This window comes from Mobula birostris, chromosome 3 (assembly GCF_030028105.1).
Source record: "Mobula birostris isolate sMobBir1 chromosome 3, sMobBir1.hap1, whole genome shotgun sequence".
Taxonomy (NCBI): domain Eukaryota; kingdom Metazoa; phylum Chordata; class Chondrichthyes; order Myliobatiformes; family Myliobatidae; genus Mobula; species Mobula birostris.
In genome coordinates, this window is record NC_092372.1 from 178,823,578 (window position 1) to 178,849,025 (window position 25,448).

The 25,448-nt window shown below is 42.1% G+C and overlaps 1 protein-coding gene across 3 annotated transcripts in view; it reads left to right on the plus strand.

Moving 5' to 3' along the window:
* The window catches only part of LOC140195455 (disintegrin and metalloproteinase domain-containing protein 22-like), a 345,726-nt gene that overhangs the window by 170,378 nt on the left and 149,900 nt on the right, over positions 1-25,448 (plus strand). For all 3 annotated transcript variants that reach the window (XM_072253768.1, XM_072253769.1, XM_072253771.1), the window contains exons 8-11: positions 2,715-2,779; positions 3,325-3,399; positions 3,678-3,749; positions 6,229-6,395. In XM_072253768.1, the coding sequence (XP_072109869.1) occupies positions 2,715-2,779; positions 3,325-3,399; positions 3,678-3,749; positions 6,229-6,395 (379 nt within the window). The remainder of the gene's footprint in view (positions 1-2,714; positions 2,780-3,324; positions 3,400-3,677; positions 3,750-6,228; positions 6,396-25,448) is intronic.

The window sequence follows — 25,448 nt, forward strand, 5'->3', positions numbered from 1 at the left end:
GACTGAGGCAAGAGAAACTCCGTTCGCATGAGGCAGATGTAACAGGCAGAGTCAGTGATATGCAGGTTAGTTTGTATAAATCTATAAATGCATCACGGCAGGGTCTCATTGGAGCTAGAAATTCCACTGTCATTCACTGTCTGTCCTTGCTTTTGTTTTATTTCCAGCAGACGCCGAACCTGATGTAGCTCTGCGGTCAGGTTCACTTCAGTCACTCCATAGTATTGGGCCATTGGCCAAAGACAATTCTTTTCTAGGAAGAATTTGTGTTTGGGACTCAATGCTGAGACTCCAGTCAGAACACTCCCAGTCTCAACTGAGAACCATCCTTTCATTTCAGTCAGAAGTCTGTCTATAACTGGATAGAAACAGTGGTTGCGAAGGTCATCAGAGGATGTGACAGGTGTGCGTTCAGTTTGGGCCTCAACAACAAAATCATGTAGGCGGCGGGGTGGCTGGGCCTGTCTCCTTTCATGTGTTCTGCTCTGTATACCAGCCTTGACGCACAGGTCCCTAGCTCTTGTCTGAATTTCACTCCATGATTCCTCTCCCCGTTTTGCTGAGAGTGCATTGATAACAGACTGAGCCAAGTCCACAGCGGATGAAAGCTCCAAACTGGGAGATTGTAGCTGGTCTGACATGAACTTGGTGACTCGGAATAAATCCTCAAACAGAGTGAGAAGTAAAGCAAACTGCTCGTCAATCAGTCCATTTACAGCTCTGGCCTCCATTTTCCTCCGTGCATTTGGTTGACCCATAATATCCTGTAGTGTAGCTAGAATGGCAGGGAGTGATTTCCTTATAGCCCACAAAGCTGTATACTGCCATGCCCAGCGTGTATCTGACAATTTCTTCAACTCCACGGGCTGTGCAGTTGATTCCAGTTCTCTCTGTTTCTTCATGGAAAGATCGTGGGCAACAGAGTTTGAAAAGAAGTTGTAAAGCAGCTGCAAAGTTTCAAAAATCTCACCCGCTTGTGGTACATTGCTCACAACATCCACTAAAACAAGGTTAAGTCTGTGAGCATGGCAGTGTATATATAATGCCTGCGGGACCTTTTTCCTGAACCTCTCTTGTACCCCGTTATTGCACCTGGACATCACTGCTGCCCCGTCATAACACTGACCTATACACATGTTCTTATCAATAACACACTGGGCGAGTGTCTGTTCAATGCTTTTAAGAAATGACTCTGCATCCAACCCTTCTGCTGGAGTGAAGTGCAAGAATTCTGCAAGCACTGTTTCGTTATTCAAATATTTGCTCCTTTCTATTCAAGTCTTTACTTTCATCCACCACGATGGCAAAATATCCAGCCTCCTTGATTTCTGCACTTATTTGACATCTGACCATATCTGCCATAATACCCATAATTTCATTTTGGATATCATGATGGGTGCTTTTTGCATTTCCAGGATTGTCCTCTATTTTTTTTAGCTACAGTCTTATCAAACTTCCCAATTACACTGAGCAACTCAACAAAGTTTCCCCTATTGCCAGATCCATCATTCTCCCGGTGTCCTCGCTGGGCAATGCCTTGGCACGCAGTATAGTGTAGAGACTCAAATACTGCTCTCATATACTCACGATTTTCTTGAACAATCTTTGCATATCCTTTATCAAGCATATTTCCCAATCTTGAACCACCTTGCTTTCTCAATCTGATTTTGGCCCATGCCTCCATAGCAAACTTATGAGCTGCACTTACATGGTGGGTTTTGAAAGCTGTTGTAGCTTTCCACCAGTTGCGGTAACTGGTGATAGTGAAGGTAGACTCAGAATGGAACCCACGTCCTCCACACAGGAAATTCCTGCATGCGAAGCAGAATGTAGCATCTTTTGTGATTGAATATTCCAGCCAGGAGTACAGGTCAAACCAGCCACGAATACTGCTTTGCTGATTGCCAAACTGTTGCAAAGGGTGCTTTTTTAATGCTGGCCGACGGGGTCCTTCCTCAGGCTGCTGGCTAACATCGCTAACAGTATTCCCACTCGCACTAAGAGCAGCTTCATCCGTGTTCTCTTCCGAATCCCGCTCCATTTCTTGTTCCTCTACTTCGCCCTCACTCCTTCGATGAACTGCTGTCGTCCTCATCCCCACTTACTACTTTCTGAATGTCACTTTCAATTAAGACATGCTCAGACTGAGACACCACTGATTCCTCTGGATGAGGTCGTTTTCTGACTAAAAATTGATCCATTTTTCATGCCAGCCAAAATAATGCACGTGCCAGGACCACGCTCGCTTGTAAAAGCACAATGTGCGCGTGTGGCATCTGTTAGTCTCGCGAGACCACAGATCTGTGCCTGGATATATACTATCAATCTCTCGCGTAAGTAAGAGTGAGTGACGTCACCACCTTCAGTGATCTTAGATCAGTTTAACTGATCTGAGGGCAGCAACGGCAGGACATTGACAACAAACGAATAAGCAGAAGTGTAGAGTGGATCTGACAGAGTTTATAACTTTATTGCTGCGTGGGTGCTGTGGTAACTGGATCAACTGGAGAAACAAACTGTATTCAAAACTATACAGAGAAAGCAAAGCAGCTGCAGTTAATTTCTTGGTGGTGCCTTGGTGGTGCTATTGCAATTTCTGCTGGGGCTATAGCCCCAGCTAGCACCACCTTAGCGCAGCCCCTGCTGGTATTTGTTTGTGTAATTGTTCACACTCTTGTTTAATTACCTGAGTTAATATTGTACGTATCTTTCAGAGAAGCCTGGAAGAAGTGATTTTGTCCAAGCTGGGAATTCTGTCCTATCAAGGAAGAAAAGACAGGTGTGTTCAAAATTTTTTGAATCTCAGATTGATGAAATGTATAGTAAATTGTAGAAAATATAGATTTTAATTTATACAAGAATGTTCATTTTATGTTTTTTAACCATTCAATTAGATCATTGGATTATATAGAAAAATATGAAGAATTCTATGTCACATTCAGCAGAATACTCAACATTTGTCAATGATTCAAGGGTGGAATAGATCACTGGGCCGATTTTCCTGAATTTTGTCTCTAGGAGCACAGATTCCTCCAACTGCAAAACTTATTAAGGGGATGAAGACAAACCTTGCAGAATTTTTGCCTCTATACTCTATTCCATCATTGTCCGGACTTCCCAATGGGCACTGGTGGGTTGTTCCTCCAAGTGGCCCTTATCCAACTGATCAAAATTGATGAGACGGGGGGATCTTTCTGGCCGTTTGTCTTATATCCTTGGCCAAAGGATTCCCAATGCAGAGTTATACTGTAAATTGTTTTAAGTGAGACTAGTAGAGGTATATAACGTGGTTTATTAATTAACAGATTTTGTTTCTTGTTGCAGATACACCGAATTCAGCGGAACGTTCATGATGAGACAAAGTACATTGAACTGATGGTTGTTAATGATCATTTTATGGTAAAGGCCACAATCAATATGAATCAATGATATTTGATCTTTGAGATGATTTAGAGAGAAAAAAATAGCAGTAATACAACTTTCTACAAGCAAAAGGACGTAGGGTGTGTTAGTCATAACAAGAGGATATGAGCACAGCAGTAAGAAAGTCTCATTGCAGCTACACAACTTGCCTGTGAGAATGAAGAAACACAAAGGCTGTTTCAGCCAGTTTTGGTAGAGAAGTGGTACTTAAGTGCTTGAATCATTAACAGTTTTATTTTTCTCTCTTTTCATAGTTTAAGAAATATCGTTTATCTGTGGGACTCACAAACAACTTTGTAAAGTTAATTGTGAACTTAGCAGATATGGTGAGTTCCAGATCTTGTTATCTTTGAACAAAGAACCAAAGTTGAGATGGTGTAAAATGAAGGCTAATTGTTTCATTTTAACTATAATAAACAGCATCCAATTTTCCTTGTTGCCTGCATCCTGTTTATTTTTCCATTTGGTGCAAGGGAAAGAAAAAGATGGTCATAAGTTTTAAGCTCACTTCTATTAAGTCAGTTTTGTTCAGACTCAATTATCCTGTTATTCAAATCTAACAATTCAACTAAAATGGGACAAATATATTTTGCTCTGCTGATAGTAAGTACAGTACCTGAATTAAGGGATTATAAGCATTTTTGATACCATATTGGAAGTTCTTTAATGATGTAGATATACATACAGTATGAAAATTGAACAGAATAAGCATTTATAAACACTCCTCAAAATTTCTATGTCTCAGAGAGAATTCTTTGCTTTATCCCATTTACTGTGATGAGTTCATGTAACTTTGTAACTCATATGGTTAAGTAATGCATTTAGTAGTTGAATAGCAAAAAATTCTGGACTTGAAAAGAATGGTAGAAGAAATTAGAAGGTCAGGCAACATTTGTGAAGAGGAAAAATAGAGTTAATTCTTCAGGTTAATGACCTTGCTTGGAGTAAACATCCAACTTGTTGCATGCAGACTGAGTGCTGAACCAACATGAAAGGAGCTGGAACATGTTAGCATTTACTCTCTCCCATAAATGCCAGGAAATCCAAGACTCTGAATACTGAAGTCCTAAACGTGCTGGCTTAGTTCTGGGTTCTGGGTTGCTACTGACATTCAGTAGCATACAGAGCACAAGAGTGGAGTGTAAACTGCTGAATTCTCCGTAACATAGAACATAGAACAGTACAGCACAATACAGGCCCTTTGGCTCACAATGTTGCACCGACCCTTAAACCCTGCCTCCCATATAACCCCCCCCACCTTAAATTCCTCCATAGACCTGTCTAGTAGTCTCTTAACTTTCACTAGTGTATCTGCCTCCACCACTGACTCAGGCAGTGCATTCCACGCACCAACCACTCTCTGAGTAAAAAAACCTTCCTCTAATATCCCCCTTGAACTTCCCACCCTTTACCTTAAAGCCATGTCCTCTTGTACTGAGCAGTGGTGCCCTGGGGAAGAGGCACTGGCTGTCCACTCTATCTATTCCTCTTAATATCTTGTATGCCTCTATCATGTCCCCTCTCATCCTCCTTCTCTCCAAAGAGTAAAGCCCTAGCTCCCTTAATCTCTGATCATAATGTATACTCTCTAAACCAGGCAGCATCCTGGTAAATCTCCCCTGTACCCTTTCCAATGCTTCCACATCCTTCCTATAGTGAGGTGACCAGAACTGGACACAATACTCCAAGTGTGGCCTAACCAGAGTTTTATAGAGCTGCATCATTACCTCACAACTCTTTATCCTTTGACTTATGAAAGCTAACACCCCATAAGCTTTCTTAACTACCCTATCTACCTGTGAGGCAACTTTCAGGGATCTGTGGACATGTACCCCCAGATCCTTCTGCTCCTCCACACTACCAAGTATCCTGCCATTTACTTTGTACTCTGCCTTGGAGTTTGTCCTTCCAAAGTGTACCACCTCACATTTCTCTGGGTTGAACTCCATCTGCCACTTCTCAGCCCACTTCTGCATCCTATCAATGTCTCTCTGTAATCTTCGACAATCCTCTACACTATCCACACCGTCACTAACCTTTGTGTCATCTGCAAACTTGCCACCCCACCCTTCTACCCCCACATCCAGATCATTAATAAAAATCACGAAAAGTAGAGGTCCCAGAACAGATCCTTGTGGGACACCACTAGTTACAACCCTCCAATCCGAATGTACTCCCTCCACCACGACCCTCTGCTTTCTGCAGGCAAGCCAATTCTGAATCCACCTGGACAAATTTCCCTGGATCCCATGACTTCTGATTTTCTGAATAAGCCTACCGTGTGGAACCTTGTCAAATGCCTTACTAAAATCCATGTAGATCACATCCACAGCACGTTTCAGTACAGCCACAACAACAAGACCTAGAGGAAGTACTTGCAACCTTGGAGTTAGCACGAGCAAAGGTGAGTAGTGGGTTACACTGAATCTGGTCCTATTGTTTCTATATGTCTCTGAATCTGGTCCTATTGTTTCTATGTGTCTCTGAATGTCAGGATTATTATGTAAGAGGACATTTAGGGATGGTGAATACATTTTGGACTTGTCATGTGGATGCCATAAGCAAATTAGGTCAAATTCAGTCCCACTTAGTTGCTGATGAAGTAACAAGTGAACAATCTGGAGAGATCGGCAGAAAATCAACGTGTCAGTATTTTATGTTGGACACAAACTTTGCGTTATGAATTACAATTTATGGTCTTCTAGTATATTAATGAATCTACATGGTATTGTTGAATGGAACTGCACCGTATGTGACAGAAGATCATAGGTGATACTTTAATTTTATATTTCATTCTTCCATTAGATTTTCAAGCATCAGCTTAACACCCGAATTGTACTGGTTGCTATGGAAACCTGGTCAGTAGACAACAAGTTGACCATTGACGTAAACCCTCAGGTAACTCTCCGAGAGTTTATGAAGTACCGAAGAGATTTCATCAAAGAGAAGAGTGATGTCATTCAGCTATTTTCGTAAGTTGTTTGTTGGAATCATTTCTTGGATTATGGACAAATATTGAAGTAAAAATCCTTCCTCTATTTTTAAGAGGTATTTATCTAAGCAATCTCACTTTTGAAGTAGGAATCATTGATCAGTGGTTGAATGATGGTGTCATTCAGATCATTATAATTTAATTGGAATCTGTTTTAACACAGTAATTGCAATCACTTTAAATTTGATTTCATTCTGGTTTTGTGACAGTGTACTAAACTGGGAGCTGATCTTCTGGCTTTTTCCTCTTGGCATCAGCAAAAGGGCATCTTATTAGCAGAAAGTGGTCTCCCAAGAAAATAGCCTGAAAGATGTTACAGGCTTTAAGATGGCTAGGTTCATTGGAGCAACTGATTGGGCTTTTGCCTAGACTGAAGTGTGGATTTACAAGGGAGTCTGGTACAAGACTGAAAATGATGCCGTTCTAGTGTTTCTGACGTACCTCAGGCAGCAAACGAGCTGCATAGAACCTGGCAAATGAAGCACTTCGGGGAGACATAGAGACTTGTACAAACTAGAACTGAATAGCTGTTTAATTGTGAGAGATGCCCCAGAATGTTTTTACAAATGAATAACAGAGATGAATTAAAGGAGGTAACTGAAGGTGGGAAAGTGGGTTTTAAGTACGTTTGTGAAGGAAAATATAAGGTAAAATGTTTTGTGACACGACTTCCAGGTTTGAGGTAATTGGATGCATGAGTTACTCCTTTTGGAAGATTGAACAATGTGGGAATATGTATGTACTGTAGCTGAGAACAAATAAATTAATCGAATGATAAGGGCTTCAGGATGAGAGTATATGCCACCTTCAGGCCAAATGTACAAGACATGATTCTGCAGTAGCCACAGGGAAGGGAGGTAATCTAACTGAACAGAGCTTTTATACTGCTTCCTGAGAATCACCTGGTGTGGTCTGGATCATGGTGGGAATGTGCTGTTTCGTTGAAGGAAACCAGGTCTTGCCTAATAATTCAAACCAAACAGGTTTGACACGCCTTCTTGCACCGTGATTCAATACAATATTATGTCGCTGAGGTAAAGTTGTATCTGATCTGTACTCTGGCTTTCTGACAATACAAGGGGCACCAGGGGAGCATAGCAGTTAGTGCAATGCTATTACAGCACCAGTTTGATTCCCACCACTGTCTCTAAGGAGCTTGTATGTTCTCCCCATGACCATGTAGGTTTCCTCTGGGTGCTCTGGGTTCCTCCCACATTCCAAAGATGTATGGTTAGGGTTAGTGTGTTGCTATGTTGGGGCCGGAAATGTGGCAACACTTGCAGGTTGCTCACACGATCCTCTCTGCTTTGATTTGACACAAAACAATATATTTCACTGTCTGTTTCGATGTACATGTGACAAATACAGATAATCTTTCTCTTTTAATCTTTATCCCTGAATGTAATTAGTTTGATTTTGATACTGCCCAGATGTTTTAGATTTGAAAAATGATGGCTTCCCAGATCCTCAAGTCATTTTCCATTTATTGCATAACCACATGCTGGTAATTCTTGTAATCATCACAACATTGCTAAGTATATTTAAGAACATAAGATTATGGGAAATAAGAGCAGGAGAAGGCCTGCTTCACCATTCAATAAGATCATGGCTGATCTGGCCATTTGACTCATCTCCACCAACCCACCTTTTCCCCATAACTCTTAACTCCCCGACTATGCAAAAATCTATCCAACCCTGTCTTAAGTATATTTACTGAGGTAGCTTCCACTGCTTCATTGAGCAGAGAATTCCACAGATTCACCACTCTCTGGGAAAAGCGGTTCCTCCTCATCTCCACCCTAAATCTACTCCCCCGAATTTTGAGGCTATGTCCTCTAGTTCTAGTCTCACCTACTAGTGGAAACAACTGTCCTGCCTCTATCTTATCTACCCCTTTCATAATTTTATATGTTTCTATAAGATCTGCTTTTATTCTTCTGAATTCCAGCGAGTACAATCCTAGGTGCTTCAATCTCTCCTCATAGTCTAACCCCTTTATCTCTGGAATCAACCTGGTGAATCTCCTCTGCACCGCCTCCAAAGCCAGTATATCCTTCTTCAGGTAACGAGACCAGAACTGCACGCAGTACTCCAGGTGCGGCCTCACCAGTACCATGTACAGTTGCAGCATAACCTCCCTGCTCCTAACTTCAATCCCTTTGGCAATGAAGGCCAGCATTCTATTTCTCTTCTTGAAAGCCTGTTGCACCTGCAAACCAACCTTTTGTGACTCATGCACAAGCCCTCCCAAGTCCCTCTGCACAGCAGCATGCTGCAATTTTTTACCATTTAAATAATAATCTGCTCTTTCATTTTTCCTTCCAAAATGGATGATCTCACATTTACCAATGTTGTGCTTCATCTGCTAGAACCATGCCCACTCACTTAACCTATCTATATCTCTATGCAGACTCTCCATATCATCTGCACAATTTGCTTTTCCACTCAATTTAGTATCATCAGCAAACTTAGATACGCTACACTCGGTCCCCTCTTCCAGATCATTAATGTATATCGCGAACTGTTGTGGGCCCAGTATCGACCCCTGTGACACACTGGTCACCACTGATTGCCAACCAGAGTAACACTCTCTGCTTTCTATTAGTTAACTAATCCTCTATCCATGCTAATACATCACCCTCAACTCTATGCATCCTTTTCTTATGGTAAGTCTTTTAGGTGGCACCTTATCGAATGCCTTCTAGAAATCCAAGTAAATAATGCCTATCTATTCCCTCTATCCACTGCACTTGTTATATCCTCAAGTAACTCCAGTAAGTTTGTCAAACACAACCTGTCTTTCCTGAATCCATGCTGCGTGTGACTGATGGATCCATTTCTTTCCAGGTGCCTCAGTATTTATTCTTTAATGATAGCTTTAAGCATTTTCCCAACTACAGATGTTAAACTAACTGGCCTTTAGTTACCTGCCTTTTGCCTACATCCTTTTTTGAACAGTGGCATGACTTTTGCCATCTTCCAATCCACTGGGATCTGCCCAGAGTCCAGAGAATTTTGGTAAATCATCATCAAAGTTTCTACTATAACTTCTGCCATTTATTTCAGTACCTTGGGATGCATTCCATCAGGACCGGGAGACTTGTCTATCTTCAGGTCCACAAGTTTGCTCAGCAGTACCTCTTTAATGATAGCTATTGTACTGAGGTCTTCACCTCCCATGGCATCAATATCATCTCTCTTTGTCATGTTAGATGAGTCCTCCACCGTGAAGACCAACACAAAATAGTCATTCAGTGCCTCGGCCATTTTCTCATTACCCAATATCAATTCTCCTTCCTCGTCCTCCAAGGGACCTACATTCACTTTAGCCATCCTTTTCCGCTTCTTTAGTTATAAAAACTTTTATTATCCTTTTTTATATTTTGTGCTAGTTTATTTTCATAATCTATCCTCTCTTTCTTTATTGCTCGCTTAGTGGTACTATGTTTCTTTTTAAAGTTTTCCCAATTTTCCGGTTTCCCACTACTCTTGGTGACTTTGTATGTATGAGTTTTTACTTTGATGCTTTCTTTAATTTCCTTAGTTATCCAAGACTGGCTTTCCTTGCCCTACTGTCCTTGCTTTTAACCGGAATATACTTCTGTTGAGTACCGTGAAAAATCTCTTTGAAAGTCTTCCACTGTTCCTCAACTGTCCCACCATAGAGTTTGTGTTCCCAGTTTACACTAGCCAATTCCTCCCTCAGCCCATTGTAGTCTCCATTGTTTAGTCATAATACACTTGTGTTAGAATGGACTGTTTCACCCTCTATTTGTATGAGAAATTCAGTCATACTGTGATCACTCTTTCCAAGAGGATACTTAACTGCAAGATCACTAATTTTACCTGTCTCATTGCACAGGACCAGATCTAAGATAGCACGTTCCCTTGTAGGTTCAGTAACATGCTGATCAAGAAAGCCATCACGGATGCATTTTATGAAGTCCTCCTTAAGACTGCCTCAACCGACTTAATTCACCTTGATATGTGCAAGTTAAAGTCCCCCATGATAACTGCTGTTCCATTCTTACATGCCTCAGATAGTTCTCTGTTTATTGCCTGTGCCACTGTAATTTTATTATTTGGTGGCCGATAGACAACTCCCACCAGTGATTTTTTTTCCATAAGACATAAGAGCAGAATTAAGCCATCTGGCCCATCAAGTCTGCTCCACCACTTACCATGGCTGATCCATTTATTTTCTCCTCTTAAACCCCAGTTCCTGGCCTTCTCCCCGTAACCTTTGATGCCATGTCCAATCAAGAACCTATCAATCTCTGCCTTAAATACACCCAAATGACCTGGCCTCCACAGCTGCATGTGGCAACAAATTCCACAAATTCACCACCCTTTGGCTAAAGAAATTTCTCCGCATCTCTGTTTTGAAAGGGCACTCCTCTATCCTGAGGCTATGCCCTCTTCTTCTAGACTCTCTCACCATGAGAAACATTCTTTCCACATCTGCTCTGTTAAGGCCTTTCAATGTTTGTAAGGTTTCAATGAGATCCTCCTCATCCTTCTGAACTCCAGCTAGTACAGTCCCAGAGTCAACAAACGTTCCTTGTATGATAACCCTTTCATTCCTGGAATCATCCTTGTGAACCTCCTCTGAACCCTCTCCAATGCCAGCACATCTTTTCTAAGATGAGGGGCCCAAAACTGTTCACAATACTCAAGGTGAGGACTGACCAGTGCCTTATAAAGCCTCAGCATCACATCCTTGCTCTTGTATTCTAGACCTCTTGAAATGAATGCTAACATGGTATTTGTCTTCCTCACCACCAACTCAACCTGCAAGTTAACCTTTAGGGTGTTCTGCACAAGGACTCCCAAGTCCCTCTGCGTCTCAGATTCCTGGATTTTCTCCCTGCTTAGAAAATAGTCCACACATTTATTTCTACTACCAAAGTGCGTGACCATATGTTTTCCAACATTATATTTCATTTGCCACTTTCTTGCCCGTTCTCCTAATCTGTCTAAGTCCTTCTGCATTCTACCAGTTTGCTCAACACTACCTACCTCTGTACCCATCTTCGTATCATCTGAATAATTTATGTACAGTATAAAAAGAAGTGGTCTCAACACCGACCCCTGCAGAGCACCACTAGTCACTGGCAGCCAACCAGAAAAGGATCATTTTATTCCCACTCGCTGCCTCCTACCAAACAGCCAATGCTCTAACCATGTTAGTAATTTTCCTGTTATAAAATGGGCTCTTAACTTGGTAAGCAGCCTCATGTGTGGCACCTTGTCAAATGTCTTCAGAAAGTCCAAATATACCCTATCTATCCTACTTGTAATCTCCTGGAAGAATTCCAACAGGTTCATCAGGCAGGATTTTCCCTGGATGAAACCGTGCTGACTTTGTACTATCTTGTCCTGTGTCACAAGTACTCCATCATCTCATCCTTAACAATTGACTCTAACGTCTTCCCAACCACTGAGGTCCGTCTTATCTGGTCTATAACTTCCTTTCTGCTGCCTTCCTCCTTTCTTAAAGAGTGGAGTGACATTTGCAATTTTCCAGTCCTCTGGCACCATGCCAAAGTCCAATGATTTTTGAAAGATCACTTCTAATGCCACTACAACCTCTAATGCTACCTGTTTCAGAACCCTAGAGTACAGTTCATCTGGTCCGGCTAACTTATGTACCTTTAGGCCTTTCAGATTTTTGAGCACCTTCTCTCTTGTAACAGTAACTGCACCCACTTCTCTTCCTTCACACACTACAACATCAGGCATACAGCTAGTGTCTTCCACAGTGAAGGCTGATGTAAAATACTCATTTAGTTCATCAGCCATCTCCATGTCCCCCGTTATTATTTCTCCTGCCTCATTTTCTAGCTGTCCTGTATCCATTCTCATTTCTTTTCTATCTTTTAACATACTTGAAAAACTTTTACTATCCACTTTGATATTATTTGCTAGCAAGCTTTCATAATTCATCTTTTCCCTTCTAATAAGTTTTTATTGTTGCTGTGGTTTTTAAATACTTCCCAATCCTCTATCTTCTCACTAATTTTTGCTTTGTTTGTATGCCCTTTCTTTTGCTTTTACAATGGCTTTGACTTCCCTTGTCAGCCATGGTGGTACTATTCTACCATTTAATTATTTCTTCATTTTTGGAATACTTATGTCCTGCACCATCCTCATTTTTCCCAGAAACGCACGCCATTGCTGCTCTGCTGACATCCCTGCCAGCAGCTCCTTCCAGTTTACTTTGACCAACTCCTCTTTCATACCACTGTAATTTCCCTTACTCCACTGAAATACTGCTACCTCAAACTTTACTTTCTCCCTATCAAATTTCAAGTTGAACTCAGTCATATCTTGATCACTGGTTCCTAAGCGTTCTTTTACCTTAAGCTCCCTAATCGCCTCTGGTTCATTACATAACAGCCAATCCAGTATAGCTGATCCCCTAGTAGGCTCAATGACAAACTTCTCTAAAAAGCTATCTCTTAGGCATTCCACAGACTCACTCTCTTGAGATCCATTATCAACTTAACATTCTCAATCGACCTGAACATTAAAATCTCCCATGACTATCATAACATTTCCCTTTTGACATGCCTTTTCTACTTCCTGTTGTAATCTGTGGTCCACCTCCCAGCAACTGTTGGGAGGCTTGTATATAACTGCCATCAAAGTACTTTTACCCTTGCAGTTTGTTAACTCGACCCACAAGGATTCGACAATTTCCGATCTTATATCACATCTTCCTACTGATTTGATGCCATTCTTTACCAGTTGAACCACACCACCCCCTCTGCCTACCTTCCTGTCCATCCGATGTAATGTGTAACCTAGGGCATTCAGCTCCCAACTACATCCATCCTTCAGCCACGATTCAGTGGTGGCTACAACATCATACCTGGCAATCTATAATAGTGCAACAGGATCATCCACCTTATTTCTTATACTACGTGCATTTAGGTACAACACCTTGAGTACCGTATTTGCTATCCTTTCTGATTCTGCATCTCTAATGTTTTGATACTCAACCTGTTGGCTGCAACTAAGTCCCATCACCTGCCAGCCCTTCCTGACAGTCTGACTGTACGCTATCTTTATTTTTTTACCATTCGTCCTATCCTGCCAAATTAATGTAAACCCTTCCCAACAGCTCTAACAAACCTGCCCAAGAATATTGGCCCCCTCGGGTTCAGGTGCAACCCGTCATTTTTGAACAGGTCATACCTCCCCCAGAAGAGATCCCAGTGATTCAAGAACCTGAAGCCCTGCCCCCTACACCAGTTTCTCAATCACGCAAATCATCCTGTTTCTAGACTCACAGGCACGTTCCCACACTCACAGGCACGTTCCCTTTGCTATTCTTAATGTCTACCCAGATGGAATCAACATTCTGCTCCTTAGATCATATATTGTCTCTCACTATTGTCCTGATCTCATCTTTAATTAAGAGCGCTAACGCACCTCCCTTACCTTCCTGCCTATCCTTCCGTATTACTTGACATCCTTGGATATTTAATTCCTAATCCTTTACACCCTGCAACTATGTCTTTGTATGGCCACTAAACCATACCCCTTTGTACTGATTTGTGCCACAAGTTCACTGATCTTATTTTGAATACTGTGGGCATTCAAATAAAGTGCCCTTACACTCATTGTGCTTTTAAAACCTTGTAATCTTTTACTCTTTTACATTTGACTTTTCTTCACTCCACTCTTAGTTTCCTCTTTTTTATCTTTCTCCACACTTTTCTTTTTTACTTTATCCATGCTTCTCCAATCTATTGAACCCACACCCCAACTACTTAGTTTGAAGCCCAGTCCACAGCCCTAGTTATGCAATTTGCTAGGATCCAGGTCCCGTCACAGTTCAGGTGGAGCCTGTCCCGTTGGTGCAGCTCCTTCCTTCCCTGGTACTGGTGCCAATATCCCATGTATTCAGACCCACTTCTCCCACACCAATTCTTGAGCCACACATTTAACTCTCTAATCTTCTTGACTCTATGCCAATTTACATGTGGCTCAGGTAGTAATCCAGAGATTACTACCTTTTTTGGTTCTGATTTTTAATGTAGTTCCTAGCTGCTCAAATTCCCTCAGCAGAACCTCCTCCCTCATTCTACCTATGTCGTTGGTACCCACATGGACCACAGCAATTGGATTGCTCCCCCCAACTGTAAGTTCCTCTGCGGGTCAGATAAGAAGTCCCGAACTTGGGCACCAGGCAGGCAGCACAGTCTTCGGCATGCTGTATCCTTATGACAGAGAACTCTGTCTATTCCCATGACTGTACTATACTGAATTACCACTACATTTCTCTTCATTACCCACCTCTTGAAGTTAGGTTGATCATCCTTCCTACAGCCCCTACTGTCATCCACACAGGGAGCAAAAATTTCGGACCTGTTGGACAAGCTGAAGAGCTGAGGCTCCTCCAGCACTGTCTCTTGAATCCCACTACCCACCTCACTCATAGTCACACCATCTTGTCCCTGACCACAGACTGAATTTGAGGCAGCTAATCTAATGAGTGTGACTACCTCCTGAAACAGAGTCTAGGTAACTCTCCCCCTCCCGGATGTGTCACAGTGTTTGAAGTCAGGCCCAGGTCATCAACTTTGAGCCTGTGTTCCTCGAGTAGCCAACACTTGCTGCAAATGTGGTCACCAGGAACCACAATGGGATCCACCAGCTCCCACATCATGTAGCCACAGCACATCACCTGATCCTGCATTATTCCTTTATTTAATTAGCTGTAATTTAGTGACTTTTTATTCAACCACTACAAAAGCCTTACTTGCTACTCACCTGTGTCTCCTCACCAAAGCCTCAAGTTCCCACTCCTACACTGATCCACTCACACAGTGGCCGCTCTGGTTTGACCCTGCTCTACTTTTATTTCTTCCTGCTAATGAATTGCAAATTGATTAGTCCGCCGCTAATGCGCCGATCCCCGTGAAACACTCCTTTTTTAAACTCTTCTACCTGACGTGTGTGAAGCTCTCTCTCTTCGAATCAATTGGTCCGCCACTAATACACTGAGCCCTGCGAAACGCTCTTTTTTAAAACTTTTCTCCCCAACCTTTCTCTCTGCAAGTTGATTGGTCCACTGCTAATGCCAATTCTTGCCAATTGCATCAGATATCTAATAAATTCAGTGCAGTGTAGTTAATTCCATTCCAGCACCTACCTTGTTTAGGGATCAGCAGGCGAGATGATAGATCCTGTGAGTTTTAATATGCAAGTTGTTAGTGGACATCAGCAATAGTAGGACATGAAACGGTGGCCGCCCATCCTTCATTCAGAAACTCTGCTATTATGACACTAGATATGTAACTTATTCAGGGACGGAATGACTGAGATTCACCTCCAGTTAGTGTGTTAGGTAGCTGCTTCATTCAGTGCTAAATTCATTGGGTTATATATCTTGAGTCTTAATGGTATCTGACTATAATTGTCACATGAAAACAGTTGAGTTTTGCCATGTCTTTCACTGGTGACCCTGTTTCATTCTTGGCAATATCTCAAACCAAGTATAATGTTGTTTCTAATGATTATTAATGTTATGTTGTAACTCAAACTGGTCAACAATGGTTTTGCTTATGGTCCCAACAATAGCTGTGCTGATAAAAAAAAATTCAGAGTGCTATGGATCTGAAAATAACAAAAAAAATGGAAAAGCGTGGCACAATCATGACTGGCTGGGGAACTAAAGGCACTATTATTGTTTTGGAGGTTGTCATTAATTATGGATTCTCTACATTCCATAAGACCATAAGATAGAGAAGCAGACGTAGGCCATTTGGCCCATCGACTCTGGTCCACCATTCAATCATGGGCTGATCCAATTCTTCCAGTCATCCCCACTCCCCCGCCTTCACCCCATACCCTTTTATGCCCTGGCTAATCAAGAACCTATCTGTCTCTGCCTTAAATGCACCCAATGACTTGGCCTCCACACGCTGCTCGTGGCAACAAATTCCACAGATTTACCACCCTCTGGCTAAAGTAATTTCTCTACATCTCTGTTCTAAGTGGACGTTCTTCAATCCTGAAGTCATCCCCTCTTGTCCTAGACTCCCCTTCTATGGTAAATAACTTTGCCATATCTAATCTGTTCAGGCCTTTTAACATTCGGAATGTTTCTATGAGATCCCCCCTCACTTTCCTGAACTCCAGGGAATACAGCCCAAGAGCTGACAGACGGTCCTCATATGGTAACCCTTTCATTCCTGGAATCAGTCTCGTGAAACTTCTCTGAACCCTCTCCAATATCAGTATATCCTTTCTAAAATAAGGAGCCCAAAACTGCACACAATACTCCAAGTGTGGTCTCATGAGTGCCTTTTAGAGCCTCAACATCACATCCCTGCTCTTATATTCTATACCTCTAGAAATGAATGCCAGCATTGCATTCACCTTCTTCACCACCGACTCAACCTGGAGGTTAACCTTTAGGGTATTCTGCACAAGGACTCCCGAGTCCCTGTGCATTTCTGCATTTTGAATTCTCTCCCCATCTAAATAATAGTCTGCCTGTTTATTTCTTCCAAAGTGCATGACCATTCACTTTCCAACATTGTATTTCATTTGCCACTTCTTTGCCCATTCTCATAAACTATCTAAGTCTCTCTGCAGGCTCTCTGTTTCCCCAACAGTACCTGCTTCTCCACCTATCCTTGTATCATCGGCAAATTTAGCCACAATCCATTAATTCCATAGTCCAAATCATTGACATACATCATAAAAAGCAGCGGTCTCAACACTGACCCCTGTGGAACTCCACTGGTAACTAGCAGCCAGCCAGAATAGGATCCCTTTATTCCCACTCTCTGTTTTTTGCTGACCAGCCAATGCTCCACCCATGCTAGTAACTTTCCTTTAATTCCATGGGCTTTTATCTTGCTAAGCAGCCTGATGTGCAGCACCTTGTCAAAGGCCTTCTGAAAATCCAAGTACACCACATCTACTGCATCTCCTTTGTCTACCCTGCTTGTATATTTCCTCAAAAATAAGCTGTAGGCCATCAAGTTGCAGCTCCAGATCCCTAACACAGTCTGTCAGAAGTTGCATCTCAGTGCACCTGGTGCAGATGTGGCCATCTGGGAGACTGGAAGATTCCCAGGATTCCCACATCTGACACCCAGAGCAAAGTACTAAACCTACAACCATGCTCTCTATTCCTCAAAAAAAAAGTAAGGAAAAAAAACAAAGTCCACTTACCCACTTACCTCGCCGAAGCCCGAATGAGCAAAAGTCCTACCACTCTGTGTCAGACCACTCCATCAATGACCGCTCCGCTAGGCAGTGCCTCCCTTTTATGCCTGAACCTTCCCTGCTCTCCAACTCACGATTGGTGTGCCAGTTATAGTGCTGATAGGCCAAGTACAATGGACAAACACTCTCGAAGCTCCCTTTTTAAATAACCGCCACCAACCTGTGAGAAATCCCTCTTGGTAAAGCTCTGTTCATGCCGCTGATAGGCCACGTCCAAGTAATGAAATTGCGATAACATCATATTCATATCATTGCGATCTAGGCAGAAGATTAAATTGAATTAAGAATTCCATTGAAAATTTATGTTTAAGTTTACAGGAGTTAGAATGTTCAACTCCCTTCCTGGAAGTGATTTTAGAGCCAGAGCTGAATTAAGCATGAAAACATTTCTTATTTTAGTTGGATGTATGTGATCAAATTTGAAATGTTTTTGTCATTCTCTGGTGTTTGCAAGGATCAAAACTTTCCTGATGAAATGAGTTGGCAGTTTCTTCCAAAGAATGGACCCGACTGAATTGTCATGTGTGAAACAGTGATAGAATATTGATGTGGAGGCTTTGGAGACGATGCAGATGAAGTTCATCAGGATGTTGCCTGAATTAGAGAGTATTAGTTATAAGTTGTGGTTGTGCAAAGTTGTAGTGTTTACTCTGAAACATTGAAGGCTGATGGGAGATCTGATAGTATATAAAATTATGTAGGTGGTCAGAGTACTTTTTTCCCAGGGTGTAAATGTCAAATACTGGAGGAGAAGAATTTAAAATGAGAAGAGGAGTGTTTAAATGCATGTACCAGGTAAATGTTTAACACTGTGTAGTAGGTGCCTGGAAACCACTGCAAGGGGAATTGATGGAAGCAGATGCAACCATAAGAGTTGTGAGGCATTTAGACGGGTGCCTAATGGAGGGAATGGAGGCATATTGATCACGTGGAGGCAGACAGTCTAGTTTAATATGGCACCATTATCATCAGCACAGACGTCATGGGGCCATGGACCTGTTTCTGTGCTGCACTGTTCTATGTTCAAATTGGTGTAATTTATGTATTACTTTTGTTAGCAGAGCCATTCTTGGGATCATATTTGTTACAGTGAAAGTTTTACCTTGTATGAGAATGAAGATGTTTAATGGTTTTGCAGGCTTGAAGTAGAGAATCCAGCAGATAGTACCTCACTTCCTCCAGTATGTTTATCAGTGGACTGTGGAGTGAGAAGGGTTAGTGGGGCTGCTGAAAGAGGGAAATGATCTCAGAGAGATGCTGATCGATTCTCAGCAAGGATAGCGGAGGAAGGGTAGAAGGCAACAAGACTGGGCCAGCTCTCCTCATTTAAGGTATTGTCAGTCCTGATCTGCATACAGAAACAATTAAAAAAAAGTTGTATGGGGTTAGTTCCCAGATAAGCTGTGATCTATTATTATTAAAGTACAACATGGAATAGGCCTCTTTCTGGCCCTTTGAGCCATACCTTCAGCAATCCTTAATTTACTCCAGGGACAATTTACAATGATCAATTAACCTACCAACCTGTACATCATTGCAGTGGGAGGAAACCAGAGCACCCGGAGGAAACCCACATGGTCACGGGGAGAACATACAAACTCCTTACAGGCAGCAGTGGGAATTGAACCTGGGTCGCCAATACTGTAAAGCGTTATGCTAACCACTATGCTATCTTGACCCCCGACGTGATACGAACAGGCAGCCTTCTGATCTCACTGAATTGTGAGTAGAGCCCAGGTCCTGAAAGGCTAACTACTGTCTCAGTATGGAGAAAGGTGGGGGTGGTGATTAGGTGATGTTTATTAGAATGGGAGTTGTTTTATCATTGTCGCACCTACTGAGTTACAATGAAAAGTTTGTTTAATACTATTCGTATAGATCAGATCGTTACACAGTGCATTCAGGTAGAACCAGGTAAAACAATAATGTTGCAGAATAAAGAGCAAACGGGACAGAGAAAGCACAGAGAAGGTAAACAATAGGGTGCAAGGTCATAACAACGTAGATTGTGAGATCAAGAGTTCAACTTATTGTACTAGGCTATATTTAATAGTCATGTAACAGTGGGGCAAAACTGTCTTTGAGCCTGGTGGTTCATGCTTCCAGGCTTTTATATCTTCTACCTCTACTTATAACTAATACTCTCTAATCCAGACAACATCCTGACGAACTTCACCTGCATCCCCTCCAAAGCCTTCATGTCAATGTTCTATCACTGTTTCACAGACTTAATTTTCACTAAGATTTTTGATGATTCACTCCGCAGATTGAGAAGGAGAAGATAAAGTCAGATGTGTCAGTATCACGGTAGAGTAAAGGGAATTACAGAGGCATAAGAGAGGTGCTGGGCAAAGTTAGCTGGAAGGGGACACTAGCAAAGATGATGGCAGAACAACAATGGCTGGAGTTTCTGGGGGCAATTCATAAGATAGCTACATCCCAAAGATAAAGAGGTATTTTAAAGGGAGGATGAAGCAACTGTGGGTGGCAAGGGGGGTCAAAGACAGCATAAAATCAAAAATTAGTGGGAAGTTAGAGGAATGGAAAGCTTTTACAAGCCAGCTGACAGCAACTAAAAGAAACTATAAGGAGAGAAAAGATGAAATATGAAGGTAAGCTAGCCAATAATATAAAAGATGATACCAGAACTATTTTCAGATATGAGTAAAAGAGAGATGAGAATGAATATTGGACTGCTGGAAAGTGATGCTGAAGAAGTAGTAATGGGGGACAAAGAAACATCGGATGAACTCAGTAAGTATTTTGTGTCAGTCTTCACTGTGGAAGACAATAGCAAAATGCCAGGAATTCAAGAGTGTCGGGGGAACGGAATTGAGTGTAGTTGTTATTGTAGGATACCATAATTGATGGAAATGTACATAATTCACCACCACAGACATTGAGTTGGGGTTTCACTTTAAGAGGCTGGTCTGAATTCTCCAGGCCACTTGTATTTCATACATTCATAGTCTATCCTAGCTCGGTCCTCAATAAGCCTGGTCAACAAAGCCCTCAATGTAAGGATGCCTGTGCCTATGAAACAGGTGATACCGGGTCTGTGCTGTTACCATGCTTGCATCGCTACAAACACTAGGAAGTGCTGACTGCCTTGCAGTTTTGACAGTGCCAGCGTATCAGGACATCAGAGGTCTGTGAACACCATGGGTTCCAGCTGCCAGGGCTATCTACTGTTCATTACGGGCACCCTTTCAGGGTGACACTTCCTGTGTGACACGGGTGCTCAAGTGAGTGTGCTGCCGGCATCGCCTGTTGATGCGAAGGCAAAGAGTGAGGAAACCTCGTTGGAGGTCGCCAACAACAGCAAGATCCAGACTTAAGGGACGCAATGGGTAACACTCTGCTTCAATGGATGACGTTGCACATGGGACTTTGTCCTGGCTATAGTGACTAGACCTCTGCTTGGTGCAGATTTCCTGCATGCCCAAGGACTGTTGGTTAATATTAAGAACTGCTTGTGGATGTCAAGGACTTTGGGTCATGCACCACTGTATGTGAGTTCACTTGATGGTTGGGTGAATTCCCAAACTTCACCAAGCCTACATTCTCCACGGCAATCACAAACATGGTGCTGAGCACCACACTTCCACAACTGGCCCCAGCAGTCCATGCCTTCACGCGCAGAAAAGCTGGCAACTGTGAAGGTTGATTTTGCCAACATGGACAGACTTGGCATTGTATGCCGGTTGAATAGCCCCTGAGCTTCACCACACCATATGGTCCCTAGGTTCGATGGTGGTTGCCGCCCGTGTGGCGATTACCGACACCTTAGTGAGGTCACCACCCCTGATCGCTGCACAGTCCCACACATGCATGATTTTTCAGCATGTTTAGCTGGGAAGTAATTTTTTTCCAAAGTTGATCTAGTTAGGGGCTGTGTGCTTAGAGGATGTTAGATATGGCCCTTGTGGCTACGGCGGTCAGGGGGTATGGAGGGAAGGCTGGGGCGGTGTTCTGAGTTGGATGATCAGCCATGATCATAATAAATGGCGGTGCAGGCTCGAAGGGCCGAATGGCCTACTCCTGCACCTATTTTCTATGTATGTTCCCAAACTGGCTGTGATAACCCCATTTGGCCTCTTTGGGTTTCTGTGCATGCTGTTTGGGTTGAAAAATGCGGCACAGACTTTCCAACAGCTGATTGATCCTATATTAAAAGACTTCCATTTTTTTTTGTTTACTTGGATGACATACTTGTCACCAGTTCATCCAAATCCGAATGTGTATCCTATCTCCGCATACTGTCTGAGTGCTTAAGCCAACATGGGTTACCTTTGTCCCATCATGCCCACAAACTGGAGGCTCCAGACATGGCCTCTTGCACTGGTTGCACTAAAGTTTCTGTGGCACAGCTTCAAAAGGACACGCGTGATTGGACTGCGGCCTGTGTGGAGTGCCGGCAGACAAAAGTAACTGTCATATTCAGGCACCATTGGCACCTTTTGAGGTCACTGACTGACAGTTTGACCATGTCAATGTAGACCTTATTGGTCTTCTCCCCCCCCCTTGGTCTTACGCATCCCTATACCATGATGGAACATACCACCAGGTAGCTAAAAGTCATCTCCCTAGCATCAAAGATGGCTGCAGACGAGGCTCGGGCATTTACCAGCATTTGGGTTGCTCGGTTTGGCACCCCATCTGATATCTCCTCTGACCGCAGTCCCAAATTCATATCAAATTTCTGGGCTGCAATGGCCAGAACCTCGGCACTAGGATACGTCACAACTTGTATCACCCGCCTATGTGTGTGGTTTCACTGCTGCTCTGAGGGCTTCTCTGACTGATGAGTGTTGGCATGATCGGCTCCCGTGTGTCCTGCTGGGGCTCAGAACAGCTCCAAAGGAGGACCTGCAGTCTCAGGCGATGAGTTGGTATTCGGGCAGCTGTTACGAGTGCCAGGTGATTTCATTCCTGATGCCATGACCGCCTGGTCAGCCTCTCTATAATGTTCCACCCTCCTCAGTAAATTCAACTCCTTTGCACCTATTCCTACCTCCCATCATGGCATACAGCACTCTTGGGCACCTGTTGACTGACATTCTTCCTCGTTTGTTTTTGTCCAGCATAATACACTCCAACATCCCCTTAGGCCCCCTTACAATGGCTTGTGCTGTGTTTCAGAATGGGGAGAAAAGACTTTTATCTTAGGTAAGATGGATAAACCTGAACATATTTTGGTAGATCACCTTAAACTGGCCTGCCAGGATTTGGAGAATCCTGCTGCCATCATGACATGATCAGGAGCATGTTCATGCACCGCAGGACGAGTCCTCCACCCTTAGAACACAGGATCCAAGCCATGCAGTTCGTCAACCTCTGTACAGGCTCACAATGCCAGCTTTAGTGAGTTCTTGAGGTGGGGAGGGTAATGTAATTGGTGGAAATGTACAGAATTCACTATCACAGACATTGAGTTGGGGTCTCCCTTTAAGAGGCTGGTCTGATGTGATGACATAATTACGTAAAGGTTTTTTAGCATGCTTTGAGTTCAGTATTTTGGTGATCACCAATACTTGGTATAAAAAACCATTCACTTAGATTGTGTACTTGGATTAGCCCTGGAGATAGAACAAGGAATCAAATAGATTTCATTACCATCAATGAACGCTTTAGAAATAATATCACAACTTCTAAAGCCTACCCAGGATTCAGATCACCATCCAGTAATTGTTACCATCGAAACAAAATTAAAGAAACTGAAACGTGGAAAAAAGAGAAAGAAGTATATGTTGGGAGAGCTTAAAAATGATAGCATACTTAAGCAACAATTCAAAACAGCTGTAGAAGAACACCTCAACAAAAATGAAACAACACCTATTTGGGACAGATTTAAATATGCTGTACAGCAATCAGCAGAGGAGATAATCCCAGTACAAGAAATCCAACACACCAACAAGGGGTGGATTACCAAAGAAATTCTAAATCTGATGGAACAAAGAAGGTTAGTGAAGAATAATGAAGTGCAATACAGAGAGCGAGACAGACAGACCAGACAATTGTGCAATATTGCAAAGGAAGAATGGCTGACTCAAAAATGCAATGAAGTAGAAGGCCATATTAACAACAGCAAAGAAATGCACAAGAAAGTTAAAGAAATTACTGGAATTAAGAAAACCTCCTCTACAGGATGTATAAGATCAGCAGATGGATCCATACTAACAGATCCAGATAAAGTATCTGAGAGGTGGATTCAGTATATAGAGCAGCTTTTTGAAGGTAATAGAGCGGAACCCCCAGATACTAAACACCCTAATTCTGGCCCACCTATTACCAAAGAAGAAATAACTAAAGCAATGAAAAGCATGAAACATGGTAAAGCCACTGGACCTGATGAAATTTCAGTGGAAATGATGCAAGCCCTAGAAGATCTGGGCATAGATATTCTTTTTGAACTGTTTAATGGCATATATGAGTCTGGTGTATTGCCTGATGATCTCTTGAAATCAGTATTCATAACTCTGCCAAAAATTCCTGGAACTATTGACTGCGAAAACTATACAACAGTCAGTCTTATGAGTCACATAATAAAAATTCTGTTGACAATTGTTCTGAGTCAAATTAAAAAAAAGTTAAGGCCAGAAACTTCTAAACTGCAATATAGGTTTATTGAGGATAGAGGAACAAGGAACACAATTTTCATACTACGAATGCTTTCAGAAAGTGCAATTGAATATCAAAATGATGTCTTTTTTATGTTTTATTGATTTCACTAAAGCATTCGACAAAGTGCAACATGAAAAATTATTTCAAATTCTTGCTAAACTAAACATTGACGGAAGGGGCCAACAACTGCTTCAAAATTTATATTGGAACCAAACAGCGGCGGTAAAAATTGATGATAATATAAGCAGTTGTACTGAAATTCAAAGAGGAGTTAGATAGGGATGCGTTGCCTCACCAGAATTATTTAATATCTATAGTGAAATGATTCTCAGAGAAATAGAAGACCTAGATGGAATAAAAATTGGAGGTGTTAACATCAACAATATAAGATATGCAGACGATACCCCCCTAATAGCAAGTGTTGCAGAAAACCTACAAATCCTCCTAGACAACGTAGTACAAACAAGTGCAGATTTTGGTTGAACCATCAACTGTAAAAAAACCAAATGTATGGTAATATCAAAACAGCAGGATACTCCCAACTGCTAATTGTACATCAGTAACCAAGAGATTGAACAAAAGACCAGCTTTAATTACCTTGGTAGCTTTATATCACAAGATGCTAGAAGTAAAGTAGAAATAAAAAGAAAAATTGCTAATGCCAAAACCAACTTCCAAAAAATGAAACCCATCTGGTCAATCTTGCTGTATGCTTCCGAAACATGGACTATGACACCAGAACTCCAAAGAAACTTAGAAGCAACAGAAATGTGGTTTCTTAGAAGAATGCTGAAAATATCATATAGAGATAGGGTAACTAATGGGACAGTACTCCAACGTGCCTATACAAAAAGATCTTTAATGAGAACATTAAATAAGAGGAAACTTTAATTCCTGGGCCATGTCATCAGAAAGGGAGAAATAGAATGCTTCACATTACAAGGCCGTATGCCTGGGAAACACGGAAGAGAAAAGCAAAGAAGAAAATACATGGACACTGTGAAAGAACTAACAGATCTAAGTGTGCAAGATATCGTTGACGCTGCGAGGGATCATTCGATGTGGACAGCCATGATCGCCCAAGCGTGTAACACGCAAGGCACATAAAGAAGTAGTTTCGGTGTTCAATAAATGAGTTGCTGCAGCAGTTCTCAAACAT